Source organism: Symsagittifera roscoffensis, chromosome 7, assembly GCF_963678635.1.
Source record: "Symsagittifera roscoffensis chromosome 7, txSymRosc1.1, whole genome shotgun sequence".
Lineage (NCBI taxonomy): Eukaryota > Metazoa > Xenacoelomorpha > Acoela > Convolutidae > Symsagittifera > Symsagittifera roscoffensis.
The window spans coordinates 57471955-57492305 of record NC_087068.1 but is presented as its reverse complement, the minus strand read 5'-3'; the positions used below and the strand labels follow the sequence as shown (position 1 = coordinate 57492305).

At 41.9% G+C, this 20351-nt stretch overlaps 2 protein-coding genes across 2 annotated transcripts; both read right to left on the bottom strand.

The window, feature by feature from the left end:
• Window positions 1-12877: 12877 nt before the first annotated feature.
• LOC134852093 (uncharacterized) lies at window positions 12878-14929 on the bottom strand. The gene has a single exon (XM_063868371.1). The coding sequence runs from the start codon at window positions 14927-14929 to the stop codon at window positions 12878-12880; it is 2052 nt and encodes a 683-aa protein (XP_063724441.1).
• Window positions 14930-14999: 70 nt separating this feature from the next.
• Window positions 15000-16499, bottom strand: LOC134852092 (uncharacterized). Its single transcript, XM_063868370.1, has one exon. It carries the CDS (start codon window positions 16497-16499, stop codon window positions 15000-15002), a length of 1500 nt encoding a protein of 499 aa, XP_063724440.1.
• Window positions 16500-20351: the final 3852 nt, after the last annotated feature.

Sequence of the window (20351 nt, the reverse complement as noted above, 5' to 3'; positions counted from 1 at the left end):
TTTTACTCTGGCTTGTTAACCTGGATTTCACAAAAATTTTAAACACAAAAATTAGGCTTGATGAATTAAAAAACACCCATAGTAGGTTCTGCAGAAGACTGAAACCAATTGCTCGACTTATGAATATATGACCACTGCAATTGCTCGACTTATGAATATTAGGATAAAATCCAGAGAACCTAACTTGGAAACAGTTGTAACAAATAAAGTCAATTGCAGTGCATTTGTCAACAAGCGTTAAATACATACAGATAAAGTGAAAACGATAACATTTAGGCACAAAGGTTTGCGGGAACAATTGCCCTTTCAAGAAATGGGACGAGTTGGGGCGGAATCACAGGAAATTTTAGAGGCGCTGAGTGGATATAATGTCGACATTTTTTTGATCCCCGATCAGGAATTTTTTCAGCGTCTGTTTTCTAACGCTGAACTTGAAACAAGAATATTGACTTGGACCGATGAGAGAACAAGTCGATTCTGAAAGAGAGTTGGGAATTCAATGTCGATACAGAAGCTCGAGAAGCAGATGAAAGTGAGTGAAATGAGCCTGAAAAACCAAAACAGCCCAAACGGCGGCGTGCTGTAAATTTGCATGATTCTGATTAATTGGTTTAAATACATGCTTTACTCTGTAATGAAATTTAGAATTACACAATCAAATAAGTTCAGTTTTGTTCAAAAGCATAATCATTAGCAAACAAAGCGTACAAATATATAGCAACCAAACAAAAATTGCAAAATTAAGGGCGTTCGATTGAATGAAAATAAGACTAGGAAAAAAAACCATATAGCGCGGCGAAATTTGTACTTCGAAATTATGCAGTGAAACGAAATTTCAATACTCCCTATTTCTGAGAGTGGTCGCAAAATACCACTCTTTAATTCCCTATAAATCATGAGTGGCCGAAAATGTGGGAGCGTTAATCACTGAGAGGGTTAAAAGTTTGTATTGTAATGCCACGCCAAAATCTTAGGGGGGGGGTTAAAAGTATGTAATTTCCTAGCCACTTTTACAGGCACTTTTACTCTGGCTTGTTAACCTGGAATTCCCGATACGTTTTTTAAACACAAAAATTAGGCTTGATGAATTAAAAGACACCCATAGTAGGATCTGCAGAAGACTGAAACCAATTGCTCGACTTTTGAATATATGACCACTTCAATTGCTCGACTTATGAATATTAGGATAAAATCCAGAGAACCTAACTTGGAAACAGTTGTAACAAATAAAGTCAATTGCAGTGCTTTTGTCAACAAGCGTTAAATACATACAGATAAAGTGAAAACGACAGCATTTAGGCACAAAGGTTTGCGGGAACAATTGCCCTTTCAAGAAATGGGACGAGTTGGGGCGGAATCACAGGAAATTTTAGAGGCGCTGAGTGGATATAATGTCGACATTTTTTTGATCCCCGATCAGGAATTTTTTCAGCGTCTGTTTTCTAACGCTGAACTTGAAACAAGAATATTGACTTGGACCGATGAGAGAACAAGCCGATTCTGAAAGAGAGTTGGGAATTCAATGTCGATACAGAAGCTCGAGAAGCAGATGAAAGTGAGTGAAATGAGCCTGAAAAACCAAAACAGCCCAAACGGCGGCGTGCTGTAAATTTGCATGATTCTGATTAATTGTTTTAAATACATGCTTTACTCTGTAATGAAATTTAGAATTACACAATCAATTAAGTTCAGTTTTGTTCAAAAGCATAATCATTAGCAAACAAAGCGTACAGTTATATACCAACCAAACAAAAATTGCAAAGTTAAAGGCCTTCAGTTGAATGAAAATAAGACTAGGGAAAAAAACCCATATGGCGCGGCGAAATTTGTACTTCAAAATTATGCAGTGAAACGAAATTTCAATACTCCCAAATTCTGAGAGTGGTCGCAAAATACCACTCTTTAACCCCCTATAAATCATGAGTGGCCGAAAATGTAGGAGCGTTAACCACTGAGAGGGTTAAAAGTTTGTATTGTAATGCCACGCCAAAATCTTGGGGGGGGGGGGGTTAAAAGTATGTAATTTCCTAGCCACTTTTACATGCACTTTTACTCTGGCCTGTTAACCTGGAATTCCCGATACGTTTTTTAAACACAAAAATTAGGCTTGATGAATTAAAAGACACCCATAGTAGGATATGCAGAAGACTGAAACCAATAAGAAGAAAAACTAGAGACACTTAAAGAAAAAACTCAGGGAGAATGTTTAGCTGTTGACACAAGATCTAAATATTCTCAAAAAAACTGTCGAAATCTTTTTTTTAGATCGACGAAATTGATTTTTTGAACTCTCCCAAATCACTATATTCATTCTATTTAGCTAATAAGAATTAATTGCGTTTGCATACTGATTACAAATGCCGTTAAATTTGAGGTGTAATCGTTTTCACTTGTTTCATTTAAGATGGGAAAATAAGGACCGGGTTTCGACCCGAACTCATTAATTCATTGTAACGAGCATCATTTTTTTCACAACGTTCACTATTTTCAGGACTGCTTGACATCACTTTTTGTGTACAAAAAGTACTCAGCTAATGACCTGCAATTTGTGGGAGAAATCACATGCAATTCTCATCCGATGACGCCGCAGACATTTCTAGGCTCTTTTAACGTCAACTATCTCTTGTTTAAAATCTTTTTGAAATTTTAATTTTTTTTGGAGTTGCCAGGAATAATATTTTCAACGAGGCGAGTTATAGACGAACTGAAAACAAGCAGATCAAATAACCCAACCCAGCCAAGATATACGTCTTTTTTGCCAGAATATGTTGAAATTTCGTGATGTTGCTTTCATAGATATTGGGTAAATGCTGGGTTTTTTTAGTGGTTTTTAACTATACTGGTTTATAAATATGTTCCGCAGTTTTTGACTCCTCCAAAGTCATTTTCTAGTTAACTGAAACGTGTTTGATGACATTAAACTTAAAAAGAGAACCTGGTTGCTCAAGGGCAATTCATAAAGTTCCAACCACAGTTATATTGCAATAGAAAGCAGAAGAAAACAAGGATAGCCGGTTACAGTTCAAATAGCACATAATATTCCGGCCGTAGTATCAAAAAAATACAATTTTTTTTTTAAATTTTTGTCGTTTTTTTCTGCGCGGTGTTGTATAAAAATCTGAAAAAAAAGATATAATTTAAGCATATTCGGCATAAAATAGGCCTGGTAGAAAACCGTTTAGTAAAAAAATTACCAAAAAACGAAAAAAAATGTTATAAAAATTCAAAAATTTCAAATTTCATGTTTTCAAACTTTTTTGGTAGAAATTTTTTGAATTTTGAAGTTTTTGATTTCCAAATTGGCGCTAAAAAAATCCAAAAACTAACTTTACCTAAATAAAATTAAAATTTCGCGGCTTAAATTAAGCATACGAAAGCTATTGAAAACCTGCAAGCTCGCCTTATTAGCTTGAAGTTAGACCAAAATCAAAAATTTAAAACTGATTTTTCTCAACACTGGGACAATTGTTTTGTTCATGTCGTTCTAATCACGATTAAAAAGTCTTTAATCTGATGTATCACTCGACTCATTCCGATGATTGTTTGTGTTACCTGACTTAGTCTGGAAAACAAAAATAAAAAAAATTAAAACACACGAATACAAAGTTCCTCATGTTTCGAATGGTCGGAACAAAAACGATGAAGCAAAAACTTCAAAAAAAACTAGAAATATGTATTTTTGGAAATAGTTTTCATTTTGTTTTTGCAAATGTGTCAGCTTTAAAGATAAGCTTTTACAAAAAAAGATCATTTTTCGCGAAAAAAAACAGTCTACTCAATTTCAATTCAACCACTAGTTCTAAATGTCATTTAAATGACAAGTAAAAGAGCCCTTATGTCTAAAGACAATGGTGTGTTTGTTGTGAATGACAACACGAAGCTAGACGGACTATCAATTATGACGACTGGGGAGAGGGATCGGGTGGTGGAGATGGGCACTCCTCCCCCCTGGAACCCGAAGAAATTCAACACTGCGCAAGTATACTTTTAAACCTCCTCATCCCCCCTCTCCGCCGCCATTTAATGACACGCCACTAGATACGGATATCTTCAACTATATCCTTCCCCCCTCCTCTGGTACCTAGTAACGAATATCCCCTCTATAAAGAAACAAATCAACGGTGAAGCATATGAGAACTTTATACCTAGTAACGAATCCCTTCCTTTGCAAAAAAGGGGGAATAGTTAAAGAGATCACTAGAGACAAGCAATGAAGCCTCGGACAAGTGAACAAAATGAACGATCTATCGATGCCTTGACACAGGAACACCTTTGAGTCATATGTAAAAACTTTGACTACGTCTGGGGACCTGCTGCCTTGACCTTGTGATCGCTATATTGTCTGGCGCACACTGAAACAAAAGAGAGCAGTTTTAAGTTTTTTGGACATACTTAACCTCGTGTCTTCACACCTACATCATGGCACAGCCAGCAGAAAGAAAAGTGGGGGAATACACCATTGAACATAGTATCATTTTGGGATGCGCGCACGCTGGAGCCTTCCACGTGTTAGGAAGAGTGAATAATAAAATTCCACTGGTTACTGGTTGCTAATTATAATATTGACCCAGATGATTTTGTTTCGATGCTACCTTGGACTCAACGGCGATAGTGGCATTACCTAGGGACGTCAACGGGAAGAATCGCGTGGAATCAGAGAAAAGGTTGAAATCCTATTTGCACTTCTGCATAGGTGGTGAAGCGCAGAGAATTGTCAAGGCTCGTTAGCCGGCAATTAGTTTTAAAACCGGGAGTTATCCTCGAGTTCTGGACAAAATGCAGAAGGTTTTCAAGCGAGAGCGTAACGTCACGCATGAGCGAGGATTGTTTTACGGAAGGAAGCAAAGAGATAACGAAACATTCGAGAAGTTTCAGGCAGAATCAAGAGCTTTGACCGGGAGATGCGATTTCGCTAACGCCACTGAAAATATTAGAGATAATTTCATCAAGATTGAATCGAGAATCGATCCGACCGATTGTCAACGAGAACTGTCACGATCTACAAAGCGGCGAAAAGTTAATCGGATCGCGTTATCCTGCGAACGACGATATGCGCTTATAAATCGTACACGGGGAAACCGGCATCGTCAGCGCTACATATGACCATCAAACAGGAGCCGGTCAGTAATATAAGAAGAAGAGTGTGATACTTCAGAAGCCGAGGGCGAGGATGACCGAAGATACGCACCGGTGACGAAAGTTACCGGAAACCATCGGTGCTACAACTGTGATGCCCCAAATTTTACGTTGGAGCATATTGCAAACTGCCCCGCTAAAGGCATAAATTGTAAGGCGTGTCAAAAATTAGGGCATTTTGGAAGAACATGTAGGGAAGTGCGACGGGGTACTTACCAATGGTGGGAAGGAGGACGAGTAGGTCTAGTCCGGGACGAGAACGAGACCATCGAAGCACACACAGTGTGTAAAGCAGCAACATGCAAGATGATCAGGTAAGGATGGGTCAGTCAGCAGCAGGAGGGTGGTGATGAGATACCCACCTCCTCATGGTCCGACTAACACATGGTATTGTCAATCATGAAGAAGAATTCAGTCAAGTTGAAAGTTCTAAGCGCCAGAATCCAAGCAGAGGTGTTGGGGAAGAAAATGTGGCTCTGAGTCGATAGCGTGTCCCCGGTTACAATCTTCAGCATGACTAATCTGAAAGCAACACTAGCTAAAGCAAACTTACATCTACAACCGATACGAGAAGAGTTTCTGGATTACAACAACAATCGAATAACCTCACTGGGGAAGATAGCGGTATTGATTGCACTCAAGGATGGGTGACACAGGCAAAAGTGTCGTTATCGCGGAAAACTTTCAATCGATCCTTGGGCGCGATTTGATAGGCACCCTAGGATTGGAGTTATTACAAAGAGGAAGAGTCATGGGTATAACTATGGAGGGTAGCAGCGACAGTGTAGAGGGACTACCCGATTTACAAACATACTTCTGTAAGTTATTTCCGAATTTATTTACAAGAATAGGTAAAATCTTAAACGCAAAAATCAAAGCCGAATTTTTCGACGCCTTGAAACCTATACAACAAACAGGTCATAGGGTACCGATCAGTCTTCAAGATAAGGTAGACGAAGAAATATCTCGCTTAATTAATGAAGGACACATTATCAACTTGTAGGAATGTTCGGACAAGATTTTCGTGCCACCAATCGTAATTACATTAAAGGAAGATGGAAATATAAAGCTTACGCTAGAGTCAAAGGAATTGAAAAAACAATTATATAAAAACAAGTACCAGATGCCAAATAGCGATGAAATAGTAGACGGAATAAGCCAGATAAATGCAGAACGGAAAGCGGGAAATGTAAACCCTACTACATTGGAATTCACATATGCATACGGACAAGTAGCATTAAATTCAAAAAAGCCAGCGAACAATGCAACTTAACATGAGAAGGAGGCAAATCGAAGGATCAAAATGATTCAAGAACGGGTTTTATGGGCTTACTTCAACACCGGCGGAGTTTCAGAAAGTAAAAGATACCTTACTCGAAGAAATCCCTCAAGCGAACAATTTTATAGACGACATAATCCTTGTTTCTTGGGTACCAAAAACTAACAGTACGCATTAAACGAAAAACTTTGTAAAGAACTGGAAGTATCGAACACCGCGCTGAAACTATGGAAATGTGAGTTTGCGAAAAGCGAATGTGAATAAAATTGGGAAAGACGGTATAACACCGTTGGTTAGAAAAACTCAAGCGGTTGAAGATCTAAAACCTCCCATTTCTAAAAAACAGTTTAAGTCCTGGGGGGTCCTTACACAGCCTACAAAATTTTTTACCGAAGCTAGCAGACGTTAGCTCTCCATTTTGTCCTTGAGCTTAAATAAAGATTTCACTCGGACGCCGGCATGCGACAACGCGTTTCAACAACTAAAATGTTTGGTCAAGAATAATGTCGGACTCAAACATTCTGATACATACCGAGAAACTCGCATAGTATTCAACGCTATTCACGACAGATAGGGGGCCGTTTTAGAGCAGTACGGATGGAATGGGTGGCACCCAATAACATTTGCCTCAAGATACCTTAATTCGGCAGAGAAAATTAATCCACGAAAATGTAGAACTATATGCTGTACTATGGGCAACCGAACATTTTTGTAATTACATTACGGTCAATTTTTTACAATCATATTGAATCGTGAAGCTTTATTACCCATATTAAAGTTGTACCCAAAGGGAATTAAAACATTCTTCTGTAAACTAACTCGAGCGCTTACTACCTTACGATTTTAAAGTAGAACATCAACAAGGATTAGAAATAGGTATGACCAATTACTTATCACGTTTTCCCTCAGCGGCGGCACCGGAAACAAAACACTGTGACGAAAACTTTACAGGAGCTAAAATCAGGATGATTAATGAAGCCTTATATCCTAGGGACCAGTTAAATCCTTGGGGTCAAACATGAACAAAATTCAAAAAATACCGTCGGTTGAGGATGTTCAAGCATGCGTTCGACCACGCGAGAGACTCATAACCAATAGCAATCCGAGAAACATTGAATATGCTAAATATGAACCAATGGATACGCACTCGCAAGAGGGCGTGGCAGCATGCAACCGATGAACAGCCAATCAGAAGCAAGATATTTGCATACCGAAGGATATATGCAAATATTGCTCAACGAAAGTCACACGTTGTTCTCAGTCAGTTATATACGGTTGCTCAACTAAACATAACTCAAAACCTTCTGGTGTTAAAATTTCTGCTCAAAACTCAGCAGAAAAATCCGATCCAAAAATCTCAAATTGAAAACACATCAACTCAAACCGGAAAGGTGAATTTGAGTGTTTTCCTAAATCGCGCACCGAGTCATTCTCCTAGTCTCAGCTCGAATTCTGACATCGAAGTAATAACCCCCGAAAAGTTACAGCCGAAAACAAACGCTTCGAAAAAGTTGAAAACTATCATTTCGTTCCGCCATCAGTTCAGGGGTCTCTCCTGGACCCTTGTAAAAACTCGATTGTCTCCACGGATTGCAGAATCGCGGAGAAGCTAGAGTTACCAAAAATTTTGAAACTCATGTTTGCGGAGGCCAATCTAGAAAAGGACCCGATATTAAATACCATCAGAGACGCGTTCAGGGACAGAAAGCCAATGGCAAAGGAAGTTGTCGTCCGACTCGGGCAGTACTACGCACAGCTCTACAACGACATCTCAGTACGAGAAAAAAGCCCCTTGATGGACGGCTGGTTGGCTATCCCGAAAGATTTGTTTACGTCAATTTAAATTGACTGCGCCACAAACATCACGGGAGAGACAAGACGTTCCCAGCGGCGAAAGATGTTAGACCCCACTGATGCACGGAAAATTCTTATGGCAGGTAAATTTCTTAAGCCGGATATACCGGAGGGAGACATAGGTACAACATGCAAACCGAAGGAACCGAACGATTTAGTTCAACTGGATTTTTGGGGCCCAGTAATTTACATAAGAGAGCGAAAGAAATATGTCTTAGTAGCGGTGGACGCATGTTCACATTGACCTTTGGCTTGAAAAAATGTGCTAAACTCCTAAGAAAAAATATTGAAACACATGGGAGCCCAAGGAAACCGCGCTACCTTTATGGTCAAAGAACCATCGGCTCAATAAAAAGTGATGTCCTCGCGTACCTAGGGGAAGAAAGAAATCAAAAATTCAAGAAAAATTTATCAGGAGCGTTAAGCGCATCAAGTTTCGTACCGCACTCTAAAAGTAAAGTGATACCGTTCGAGGCATATCATAGAAAAGAGGCAAACTCACTCTCCAAAAAACCGTCATTGAAAAATTTCGATTGGGCAAATGTATAATTAGTTACACATAATAAACAAATGTGTAATTAAAATAATCAAATGTATAATTAAAAACAATAATTAAAATGTAACGTTTAGATGAGGCGAGCGCACGACCTTAAGTCGAAACGAATTTGGACTGGGAGAAGCGCAGTAATTTAAAATATGCCCCACAGAGTCGAAGGACTCCTCGAGTACTGGACGAGTATGAACTGGCGGAGACGGATGTAGAGCTGAGACACCCAAACGCACCATCGTGGCTGAAACTACACAAGGCCAGTACGACTTTAGTATAACAAAGGACTGGAGTCACAGACTCGAAAGACCCACGGAGATATAAACGTTTGTCTAGTAGAATCGAAAAAGTAACACCACATACGGCTGAATTGAAAAAAGGATCTCGACTAAGACGAAGCGGCGTTTCGTTTAGACTGGAAGCCGAGGAGCATCGAGCGGTAACGGCGACTACTCAAGGCCCCAGTTCCACGAGCACCTCATGCCTGAGTGCGAGAGTTACCACGCAAGAGGCCGAATCGGCGGCGAAAGAGAGCAGGTTACCAACGAGAGGAGAACAGCCGAAATGCAAATTGCCGAAGACACGGGCGTCCACAGGGACAGAGGAGCATGAGAGAAAGAAACTGCGATGAGCTATCGATACAAGCAGCGACGAGTACAGCGAAGATGAAGACGAGAACCAACGAGCAGAAGTGAAGAGCGTAGAAAATCCGACGAATGAGACAACAGGGGGCGACGAAAGTAGGAAAGACAACACGACCGAATCCTCGAGAAACGAGCAAACGGGGACATCGGGAACTGACGGCTCGAGGAGTTAGAAACCGGGGGAAGCCATGCGACTTTCGACGAGGCAGCAAAGGGGGTGATCAAGATGGGTGGCGTATTGATCAATTTGATTGATCGGACGTAGCAAAAAGAAATCGCCAAGAGAACCCAGGGAAAGGGCCGACAGCTTAAGCCCAAAAACTTAAAGTTAAAACGTTTACATACGCTAAAATTCAACTATATTTATACAAGCATATTATGTACCAGCTGGGTTCTGGTGATTATAAAATTTCAATCTACCAATTTAAAATTCATTTTGGTTGCCTCTACGAAATAGGGACAATTTTGAGATAAATGTTAAGTCTTTGGCTCAACCTGGATACCTGCTGTTTTGACCTTGTGATCGCTATATTGTCTGGCACACACTGAAACAAAAGAGTGTAGTATTTTGAACGATACAGTTGCTTTTGAATTGAAACATATTTAACCTCGTGTCTTCGGAAAGATCACTTGATGACGGTAAAGATCACTTGGAAAGCCCGTTTCTTTTTTCAGCCGATCATAAATAAGCTTCTCAAATTTAACCTCCAAATTAGCGTTTCCTCAACCTTCGGTGTTTTCCTTTTTCCTTTAAAGCTGTCTTCTTTGAATCGCCTCACATGTTTCGAGATTTCGGAAAAAAAAGTCAGGACAGCTAAATGATATTGAGTGTCTAAAAGTCAAGATTTGGAAAAAAAATCATTTATGAATGTAAAAAAAAAACGATTGGAGTTGACAATGGCAATACTTTTTGGGTGATTAAGATTCCAATTTCAAATCGTAGTTTAGTTGTTTCTTTCTATAATTTCTTTTGATTTTTGAGTTTTGAGTCTTTCAATTTACTAATATGGCGGCATATTCATGTCGAAAATGTGGCAAAATTAGGTTCGGCAAAGAATAAAGTTCAAATGTCGTAGACATAGCCGGGCCTATTTGCAGGTTGCAAATTAGAAAAATGTTCGTTGAAGCTGATGGTACGTCGTCGTTGATTGTAATGGTCATCTGGTTGTTAGCTGTCGTTGATCATGTTGGTCATCAAGTTGTTACTGTGGTCCAATACTCGCGAGAGTTTGACTGCTGGTCGGTGTAGAATCCCCTGCTAGTCTTAATTTCGCAGGAGCGAACGATTCCGACTGCACCTGGGAAAGTACAAAGTACCCGTCCCAGGGGCCAAAGACCTCGAGGCGTTAGGTCTTCCAGTATCCATCAAGGTCTCCTTGCTGAAGATTTTCCACTTGCTTTGTCCATTTCGTTCGGGTTGTCAAGGTTGGCAAGTAGTCTTTGAGGTATCTGTACCGGAACTGTTCACTCAAGGCTTGAGCTTGTTTCCAAGTTTTCTTGTCCGTTGTGTGGCGAGGGAGAAACAATCCGGGAGGCAAATTGTTTGTTGGTCGTCCTAGTAGAAGGTGATTGGGTGTAAGGGGCTCGTCGTCGGTTGGGTCTGATGAGACGTGGGTTAGCGGGCGAGAATTAATCATAGCTTCAACCTCGCACGTGAAGGTTGACAGAGTTTCGTCGTCCAGTGTCCGTGTTCCGATGACTTTGTATAACAAAGGACTGGAGTCACAGACTCGAAAGACCCACGGAGATATAAACGTTTGTCTAGTAGAATCGAAAAAGTAACACCACATACGGCTGAATTGAAAAAAGGATCTCGACTAAGACGAAGCGGCGTTTCGTTTAGACTGGAAGCCGAGGAGCATCGAGCGGTAACGGCGACTACTCAAGGCCCCAGTTCCACGAGCACCTCATGCCTGAGTGCGAGAGTTACCACGCAAGAGGCCGAATCGGCGGCGAAAGAGAGCAGGTTACCAACGAGAGGAGAACAGCCGAAATGCAAATTGCCGAAGACACGGGCGTCCACAGGGACAGAGGAGCATGAGAGAAAGAAACTGCGATGAGCTATCGATACAAGCAGCGACGAGTACAGCGAAGATGAAGACGAGAACCAACGAGCAGAAGTGAAGAGCGTAGAGAATCCGACGAATGAGACAACAGGGGGCGACGAAAGTAGGAAAGACAACACGACCGAATCCTCGAGAAACGAGCAAACGGGGACATCGGGAACTGACGGCTCGAGGAGTTAGAAACCGGGGGAAGCCATGCGACTTTCGACGAGGCAGCAAAGGGGGTCATCAAGATGGGTGGCGTATTGATCAATTTGATTGATCGGACGTAGCAAAAAGAAATCGCCAAGAGAACCCAGGGAAAGGGCCGACAGCTTAAGCCCAAAAACTTAAAGTTAAAACGTTTACATACGCTAAAATTCAACTATATTTATACAAGCATATTATGTACCAGCTGGGTTCTGGTGATTATAAAATTTCAATCTACCAATTTAAAATTCATTTTGTTTGCCTCTACGAAATAGGGACAATTTTGAGATAAATGTTAAGTCTTTGGCTCAACCTGGATACCTGCTGTTTTGACCTTGTGATCGCTATATTGTCTGGCACACACTGAAACAAAAGAGTGTAGTATTTTGAACGATACAGTTGCTTTTGAATTGAAACATATTTAACCTCGTGTCTTCGGAAAGATCACTTGATGACGGTAAAGATCACTTGGAAAGCCAATTTCTTTTTTCAGCCGATCATAAATAAGCTTCTCAAATTTAACCTCCAAATTAGCGTTTCCTCAACCTTCGGTGTTTTCCTTTTTCCTTTAAAGCTGTCTTCTTTGAATCGCCTCACATGTTTCGAGATTTCGGAAAAAAAAGTCAGGACAGCTAAATGATATTGAGTGTCTAAAAGTCAAGATTTGGAAAAAAAATCATTTATGAATGTAAAAAAAAAAATTGGAGTTGACAATGGCAATACTTTTTGGGTGATTAAGATTCCAATTTCAAATCGTAGTTTAGTTGTTTCTTTCTATGATTTCTTTTGATTTTTGAGTTTTGAGTCTTTCAATTTACTAATATGGCGGCATATTCATGTCGAAAATGTGGCAAAATTAGGTTCGGCAAAGAATAAAGTTCAAATGTCGTAGACATAGCCGGGCCTATTTGCAGGTTGCAAATTAGAAAAATGTTCGTTGAAGCTGATGGTACGTCGTCGTTGATTGTAATGGTCATCTGGTTGTTAGCTGTCGTTGATCATGTTGGTCATCAAGTTGTTACTGTGGTCCAATACTCGCGAGAGTTTGACTGCTGGTCGGTGTAGAATCCCCTGCTAGTCTTAATTTCGCAGGAGCGAACGATTCCGACTGCACCTGGGAAAGTACAAAGTACCCGTCCCAGGGGCCAAAGACCTCGAGGCGTTAGGTCTTCCAGTATCCATCAAGGTCTCCTTGCTGAAGATTTTCCACTTGCTTTGTCCATTTCGTTCGGGTTGTCAAGGTTGGCAAGTAGTCTTTGAGGTATCTGTACCGGAACTGTTGACTCAAGGCTTGAGCTTGTTTCCAAGTTTTCTTGTCCGTTGTGTGGCGAGGGAGAAACAATCCGGGAGGCAAATTGTTTGTTGGTCGTCCTAGTAGAAGGTGATTGGGTGTAAGGGGCTCGTCGTCGGTTGGGTCTGATGAGACGTGGGTTAGCGGGCGAGAATTCATCATAGCTTCAACCTCGCACGTGAAAGTTGACAGAGTTTCGTCGTCCAGTGTCCGTGTTCCGATGACTTTGTAGAAGGCAATCTTAAATGTTTTTATGAGGCGTTCCCATGATCCACCAAAGTGAGGAGCTGCAGGTGGGTTGAACTCCCAGGTTATTCCAAGTAATTGGCATTGATTGTTGAAGTCGTTGCTGTGTTGAATCTCAGAAAGGCTTTCCTGTAATTCCTTGTCAGCTGCAACGAAGGTTTTTCCGTTGTCAGGGAAGATGATCCTGGGTTTACCGCGTCTAGCGATGAAACGGCGTATGGCTTGTAGAGTTGAGTTTGTGTCAATTTGCTGGCATATTTCTGAATTAAATGCTCGCGTGACGAGGCAGGTGAAGAAGAGAGCGTATCGCTTACTGCACTCGTCGTTGTTCCGCGTGGCAAAGGGTCCAAAGAAGTCAATTCCTGTTGAGTAGAAGGGGTAACTGTTTTCCGATAAAGGGTGTCGTTGTAGGGGTAGATCTGCCATCAGAGGCTTCACTGGAACCTGTCGAAGGCGTCGGCACGGTATGCATTGTCGAATAGTTTTCTTCAGATGCTTGCGTGATCTTATGATCCAAAAGTCCTGCTGAAGAATGCTTCGGGTGTGTTCCATTCCACAATGGGAATTTATTTTGTGTGTTTGCTTCATGAAGAGTTGTATTGGGTAGTTTTCTGCGTTCAGAATGACTGGATGTTGACTGCAAAGTAGAAGCGGGGCTTTCTGTAGTCGTCCTTTGGCACGTAAGTACCCGTGATCGTCGTTGAAGGGGCAAAGAGGTTGTAGAGGGCTGCGGGGTGGAATGTCAGATTTCTTTGTCAGGCATGCTATTTCCTTGGGGAATGATTGATTCTGTGAGTGTTCAATGATCCATGCAAATCCTAAGGTGAGGTATTGAAGTGAGAGGCTCTGGCGTGTCTTCCTTTTGATGTTTTCTGCGAAGAGAAGAACATATGAAGTAACTCTGAGTGCTCTTGTCCAAGTGCTAAGTCGGTTGAAGTCGATTACTGATGTTGGCGGTTGTGGGTCGTTGTCTGTCAGATGAATATCGGCTGTAGGTTGTGTTGGCGGCTGATTAGGCCAATCTGATGATGGTCTTAACAAGAAGTCTGGTCCTTTGATCCATCGTGAATCGGTAGTCAAGTCACATGCTTTGTAACCACGTGTTCCGTCGTCTGCAGGGTTGTCTTTGCTGGGCACGTATCTCCAGTCCAGTGGAGATATTGAGTCCATGATTAAATTCAGGCGGTTGGCAATGAAGATCCGGTGTCGTTGATTCGGCGAGTTTATCCAATGAAGAACTGTTGTATTATCTGTCCATAGTGTCGTACTGTCGATTCGTATGTCATGTTGTTTTTTGATGAAACGAGACAGTTTAGCTCCGTTAGTGGCGGCTTGAAGCTCGAGATTTGGAATTGTCATTCTGCTGATGGGTGCTACTCGGGCTTTTCCAATGACGAATTTGAGTTCCGTTGTGTCGTCGTCGTATCTGATTCTGAGGTAAGCAACTGATGCTAAGGCAAGTTCGGAGGCGTCGCTGAATACATGGAGTTGGGTTTCCAGTAGCTTCGTTTCTGGTTTCAAGTAAGTCCGGGGCAGGCAGATGTCGTTGAATTGGCTTCGCTTGTCTATCCAATTGTTGAGGTCTGTTAAATGCTCCATGTTTAGAGGTTTGTCCCATTGAGGTCCATTACTCCAGGCAAGTTGAAGTGATTGTCGTAGTTGAATTGTCAGTGGCATCGTAATTCCAAGCGGGTCAAAGATTGAAGAAGCAAACTTCAATAGTTTGCGCAGCGTTAAGTCCTGCTTGTCAATGGCGTGAAACTTCTTTGCTTCCACAAGAAAGACGTCCGTGTCTGGTTTCTATTTCACTCCAAGAACTCTTTCGGGGTCGTTCCTTTTTGGTGAGGCTGTCGCTGTTTTCAGAGTGATTCTCGTTGACTGTTGTGAGGAATTGTTGAGAGTTTGAGGTCCATTTTGTGAGGTTGAAACCTCCAAGGCTGAACATCTTTTGAAGGTCGTTCAATAACTGTGTCGCTTCCGTCGGTGTTGAAACGGCTTTGTATAGGTCGTCCATGTATATGTTGCGTTTTGTGATTTGCTCCAAGGCTGGATATTTGTCGGCATTGTCCTTCGCACATTGTCGAGTGGCATAGCAGGCAACACATGGTGAGTCGGTAGCTCCGAAGATGTGGCGGGTGTATTGGAAGGTTGCGGGTTGGCCCGTGTTGTCCTTCCACAGAAATCGCAAATACGGCTGGTCCTCTGTGCTCACGAAGACCTGCATGAACATTGCTTCAATGTCGGCAGAAATAGCAATTTGGTCCTCGCGAAATCGCATAACGATTCCAGTAAGGTTTGTGAGGAGGTCTGGTCCAGTTAGTAGGTTGCTGTTGAGTGATACTCCTTTGCAGGTGCTCGATGCATTAAGGACTCGGCGTACCTTGCCAGGTTTATTGATGTTTGTCACTGGATGTTGAGGATGGTACCACTTTCCTGTTGAGTCTTCATGGGAATCATCAACTTTGACTATGAAAACTTTCTGCAAGTCGGTGTCGATGGTCTCCTGATATTTCTGTGCCATCTCGGTGTTTCTCTTCAGTCGTTGGAGAAGGCTGTCGAGCTGCTTCTTGGCAAGCCATCTATTGTTTGGCAGTTGTTGTCCACGTTTCCAAAGCATTGCAACTTCGTAGTGTCCATTTGGCAAGCGGGTTGGTGAAGATTCCAAGATGCGGAGAGCTTCCTTGTCGTCTGTTGAGAGGCTGCGTTGGTCAGTTGAAATCCCTTCGGCGTCCACTTTCATCCATTCAGCTACGTGGCGAAACAGTGTATCGACTGTCGTGAAGTTGATTGTGTTGATGTCGTTGGGTGTCGCTGCATTGTCTCGTCCACAGAGAGACCATCCAAGTGGCGTTTTCCATCCAATAGGCACATTTTGTTTTGAATGGATTACTTCTGAAGGTGTCATGAGTTCGGCGAAATCGCATCCAATGATGATTCCGATTTGTTTCGAGGGCAGTGTGGCTATCCGAATGTGTTGAAGTGGCTCGTTCCTTTGGCAGATGGAGTTGACGAGTTCAGGGTTGAATTGGGAAAGGTTCCAATCCATTATGACGTCGATGTCATTTAGTTGAAATGGCTGCTTTTGCTGGCTGTAGGGTCCAATCGCGATCGTCATCTTTGTAGAAGCTGTGTTTGATGATGTCAGTGCTTGGTTTAGCTGCATGGTGTCGTCTAATTGCAGATCTTGTTTGAGTTGGAGGGCGATTGATGATTTAAGCAATGTCAGTTTGCTTCCACAATCAAGCATTGCATGGGCATGAACTCTATGTTTGCCATGAGAGATCGTTATTGGCAGGGTCGGAATGTGGCGCGTCGATTTTTTTCTGCTTATGCTGGTGCTGCATTTGGTGATGTCGTCATGTTGTCTGGAGTTCCGGTTGGCTGTCTCCCTCTGTGTCGTCGAGTTGTAGGTGCTGCTGTTGTGCAGAAGTGTGTGGTGTTTCTTACTGCATCCGTCCGTCCGGCAGGTTTGAGTTGATTGAGGGGGCTGAGGCAGTTGAAACATAGTTGTAGGTCCCTGGCATGTTGTAATCTGTCCTTTGTGTTCATTGCGATGATGTGTTGGCATTTTCCAAGGTACTGGCAATTGCGTTTCTCCGGGCAAAAATCTCGTCGTTGATCCTTTTGTCCAGATTTATGTTGCTGCTGGCTGCGTTGCTGGTTCCGGTTGTTCTGATTGGCGCGGTGATCCGATGGTCCATGTTGGTGGGTGTGACCGTTGGATGATGATCCTTGAGTGTTGCTGCTGTTGTAGTTGTTGCTGCTGCTGCTGTTTCTGGTGTTGTTGTTGTTGCTGTTGCTCGGCAAATCGCTGCATGCTTCGGCGTAGATGTTGAACCAATTGGTGAGGTCGATGAGTGATGGTTGTCTGATGTTGCATTACAGATTGTATCTATTCCATTCTAGTCGGCAAGGGGTAGGCAGTTTTGACAAAACTGTTTGGACATTTGTCGTAGAGTGTAGATCGTGCTGGAATCCAAGTGTCGTGAATGTATCGACCATTGTCTGTAGGAAGTTGGCGAGGTCCTTGTAGCTTCTGGTATGTCGCAGATTGGGGCCGCTGATGGCGTCGAGTCGTCGAAGGAAGGATGTAACTATCTTCGTCGGGTTACGAAAGTCGTTTTTCAGTCGCTGAAGGGCTGCGTCATACATTGCTCCCTTGCATCCATATCCTCGGATGAGAGATTTGGCATCTCCGGATACAAGTTTCTGCAGATGAGTCATCTTTTCCGAGTTTGTCATGTCGGTGCTGTTGATGGTTGCGTTGAACAGTCCTATCCAATCTAACCATTGTTCAGGTTATCCGTCGAATATGAATGGTTTTACAACGGGCACTGATTTCCTGAATGTTTTCGAGATCGTTTGATGATGGTTGTGGTCTGTCGGTGCTGTTCCAAGGTTGGTCGGAATCGGAAAATAAGTCGGCTGGTTCTGATGTGCTGCATGTTGATGTGCTGCATGTTGATGGACTGCATGTTGATGAGGGGGAGGTCGGTTGATATTTGGGTGAGTTGTTGCTGTTGGTCCCCTGCAGCCTGCATGAAAGAAGGCTGTTGTTGATGATGTCGGCATGTTCGTAGGGTTGTATGCTGTCGTGGTTCCCAGAAATTGTTCCTGGTACGATCGTATGGCAGGTTGTGTACATTGGTGAGTCAGGGTCGGCTGGCTGGAGGTCCAATTTGTTGCTGTTCGTTGATCTCCTTGGTTTGTTGGCAGTAGTGCTGGTTGTGCTGGTATCGGTACTCCGTTGATGTTTGTGATACCCTTAGCTGTCGTCTGGTGTCCACTGAACACGTTGGTGGGGGGATGATTGGTTGAATTCTGATTTCCAATCGTCAAGATGGGTCTAAAGGCGCTATTCGGATTATGTGTCCTCTGTTGTTGCCTTGAAGGCTGGTTCTGTTGTTGGCTTGAAGGCTGGTTCTGTTGTTAGCTTGAAGGCTGGTATAGTCCATGTAGGGGGCTAGCTGTCTGTGGAGCAAGAATTGGGTGTGTGCTTTGCTGTCCGATCATTTGACTCTGAGCTGCTTTTGAAGATGCTGTCGGTAGAAATATTGGCGCTGAAACATTTCTTTGTCGGGTTGCTGATGCGTTCATCTGCTGATTGAAAACTTGGATTTGAGTTCCAGGGTTGGAGTGCGGTGACGTTTCATGAAGTTGAGCTTCTGAGTTCGGTCTTTGTCCCACTGTTGCTGTCAATTGCTGATTGTCGATTTGGAGTTGAGTTCCATTGTTCAATTCTATAGTCGTTTCTTGAAGTTGAGCTTGTGGGTGGTTCGGCTGAAGGTTTGAACTTTGTGACAAGTCGGCGTTCGGCTGCTGCAATGAGAGGTTTGACTGAGGATGGAGGTGAGTTCCATGGGCAGTTTGAGTTCCAAGAGTTTCTGTTTGTTGTTGATGAATGCGATGATCCAAGGTATTGGCATCGCTGTTAGATCCGGGGCGAAGTAGGAGTCCTGAATTGTCCTGGGCGGAATTTGATCTGTGGTTTGAAGTAGCGTTTAAGATTGCTGGCAATCCTGAAAATTGTGGCAAATCGTCCGGGGTGTCCTGGTCCATGGTGACGTTTTGTGTAGTGGTACTACGGGTTAAACTTTCCGTTTAGCGTCGAAGGGGAAGAATTTCCAAGGCTTGTCGTATTATTGAAGGCGTCGAGACGTTGCTGGCTAATCGTGACGAGTAAAAAGAAGACGTGGCAGTGTTGTTGAGGGTACGCTCGTATCGTTTTGATCGTAGTTGGATCGTTCGGTACAAAACTTTCAAAGTTTTTAATCGTTCAATGATTGAGTCTTGCTGGTCCGTTCCGGTGCGTATTATCTTGACTGCTTCGTTATTGGCATCGTCAAGCAAGCTCTTCAATTCCGTTAAGAAATCGTTTATGATCTGTACTTCGTCGGAATCGCTTATGGCTTGGTTAATTGCTTTTGCTAAAATTTATACGTCTGTTTCTATGACTTTAAAAACAGCATCATAGTTTGAATTCATTTTTAATTGGCTATGTCTCCTAAACTTAATTCAAGTTTTGACGTGTCAGACAAAATGTAAAATGGCCAATATGTAATTCCTTTGATTACATGGAACCCTCGCAATTGTATTGTAACAAAAAAATGATTTTGAGTTTTTTTTTCTTCTTTGGAACTTACAATCCAAAAAAAGAAAAAAAAAAGGAAACAATATGATTGGTTAGTATAAGGATGGGTTCGCTGATTTTTCAAACAAAAAAAAACCTTGGTTTCGGTTTCTTTTTTTAAAAAAACTATTGTGCGCCAATGACAATAGCAACACGTTTTGGGTGATTAAGATTCCAATTTCAAATCGTAGTTTAGTTGTTTCTTTTTATGATTTCTTTTGATTTTTGAGTTTTGAGTCTTTCAATTTACTAATATGGCGGCATATTCATGTCGAAATTGTGGCAAAATTAGGTTCGGCAAAGAATAAAGTTCAAATGTCGTAGACAGGAGTATTGAAAAAAGACACACTTTTTATGTTGCGTTTTCATGTTTGGAAATTGTACAATAAGCTTTTTTTTTACAGAAAAAAAAAACACATAAGTGCGCAAGTGCGGTGATTTTTTCGCTTTGAAGATTGCTAACTCAATTCTGTGCTCAAGCAACTAGTTCACGGGAAAATTTTTTTTCGCCTGCACAATTTCATTGTTTTCGTCTAATAACGGAGTTCAAATTGAAACAAATTATCAAAATTTTACAAGAAACAGGTTTTTGCATAACCATAATTTGTGCGTTTTGTTTTTATGTTCAGATAAAGCTGAACCTATAAAAAACAGGCTACTTTTTAGCTACTGATGTCTTAAGGTAGAATTTTTCTAGTCTCATACAGATTTAGCAGTTTATCTGTGGGATTGTTACCACTTAATTCACCTTTGGTAATTGTGTAGAAAAAAAAAACAGATTTTCTAAGCGCAATGCAAATTATTTTTTGAATGTTCGTGTATGGTAAATTGTTACCCATTTAATTTTTGTGTATGAAAAACTGCGTATCGTACAGGTTTCATTCAAATTAGTATAGATATGAACTTCTAGGATGTTCTAAAGATAAGAATTTTTCATTTACGGAACTTGTATGATTAGAAATTTTGGTC

Coding starts and splice junctions, on each gene's coding strand:
- LOC134852093 (XM_063868371.1), bottom strand. CDS start 14,929: ATGCCACTGACAATTCAACTACGACAATCACTTCAACTTGCCTGGAGT.
- LOC134852092 (XM_063868370.1), bottom strand. CDS start 16,499: ATGCTTGATTGTGGAAGCAAACTGACATTGCTTAAATCATCAATCGCC.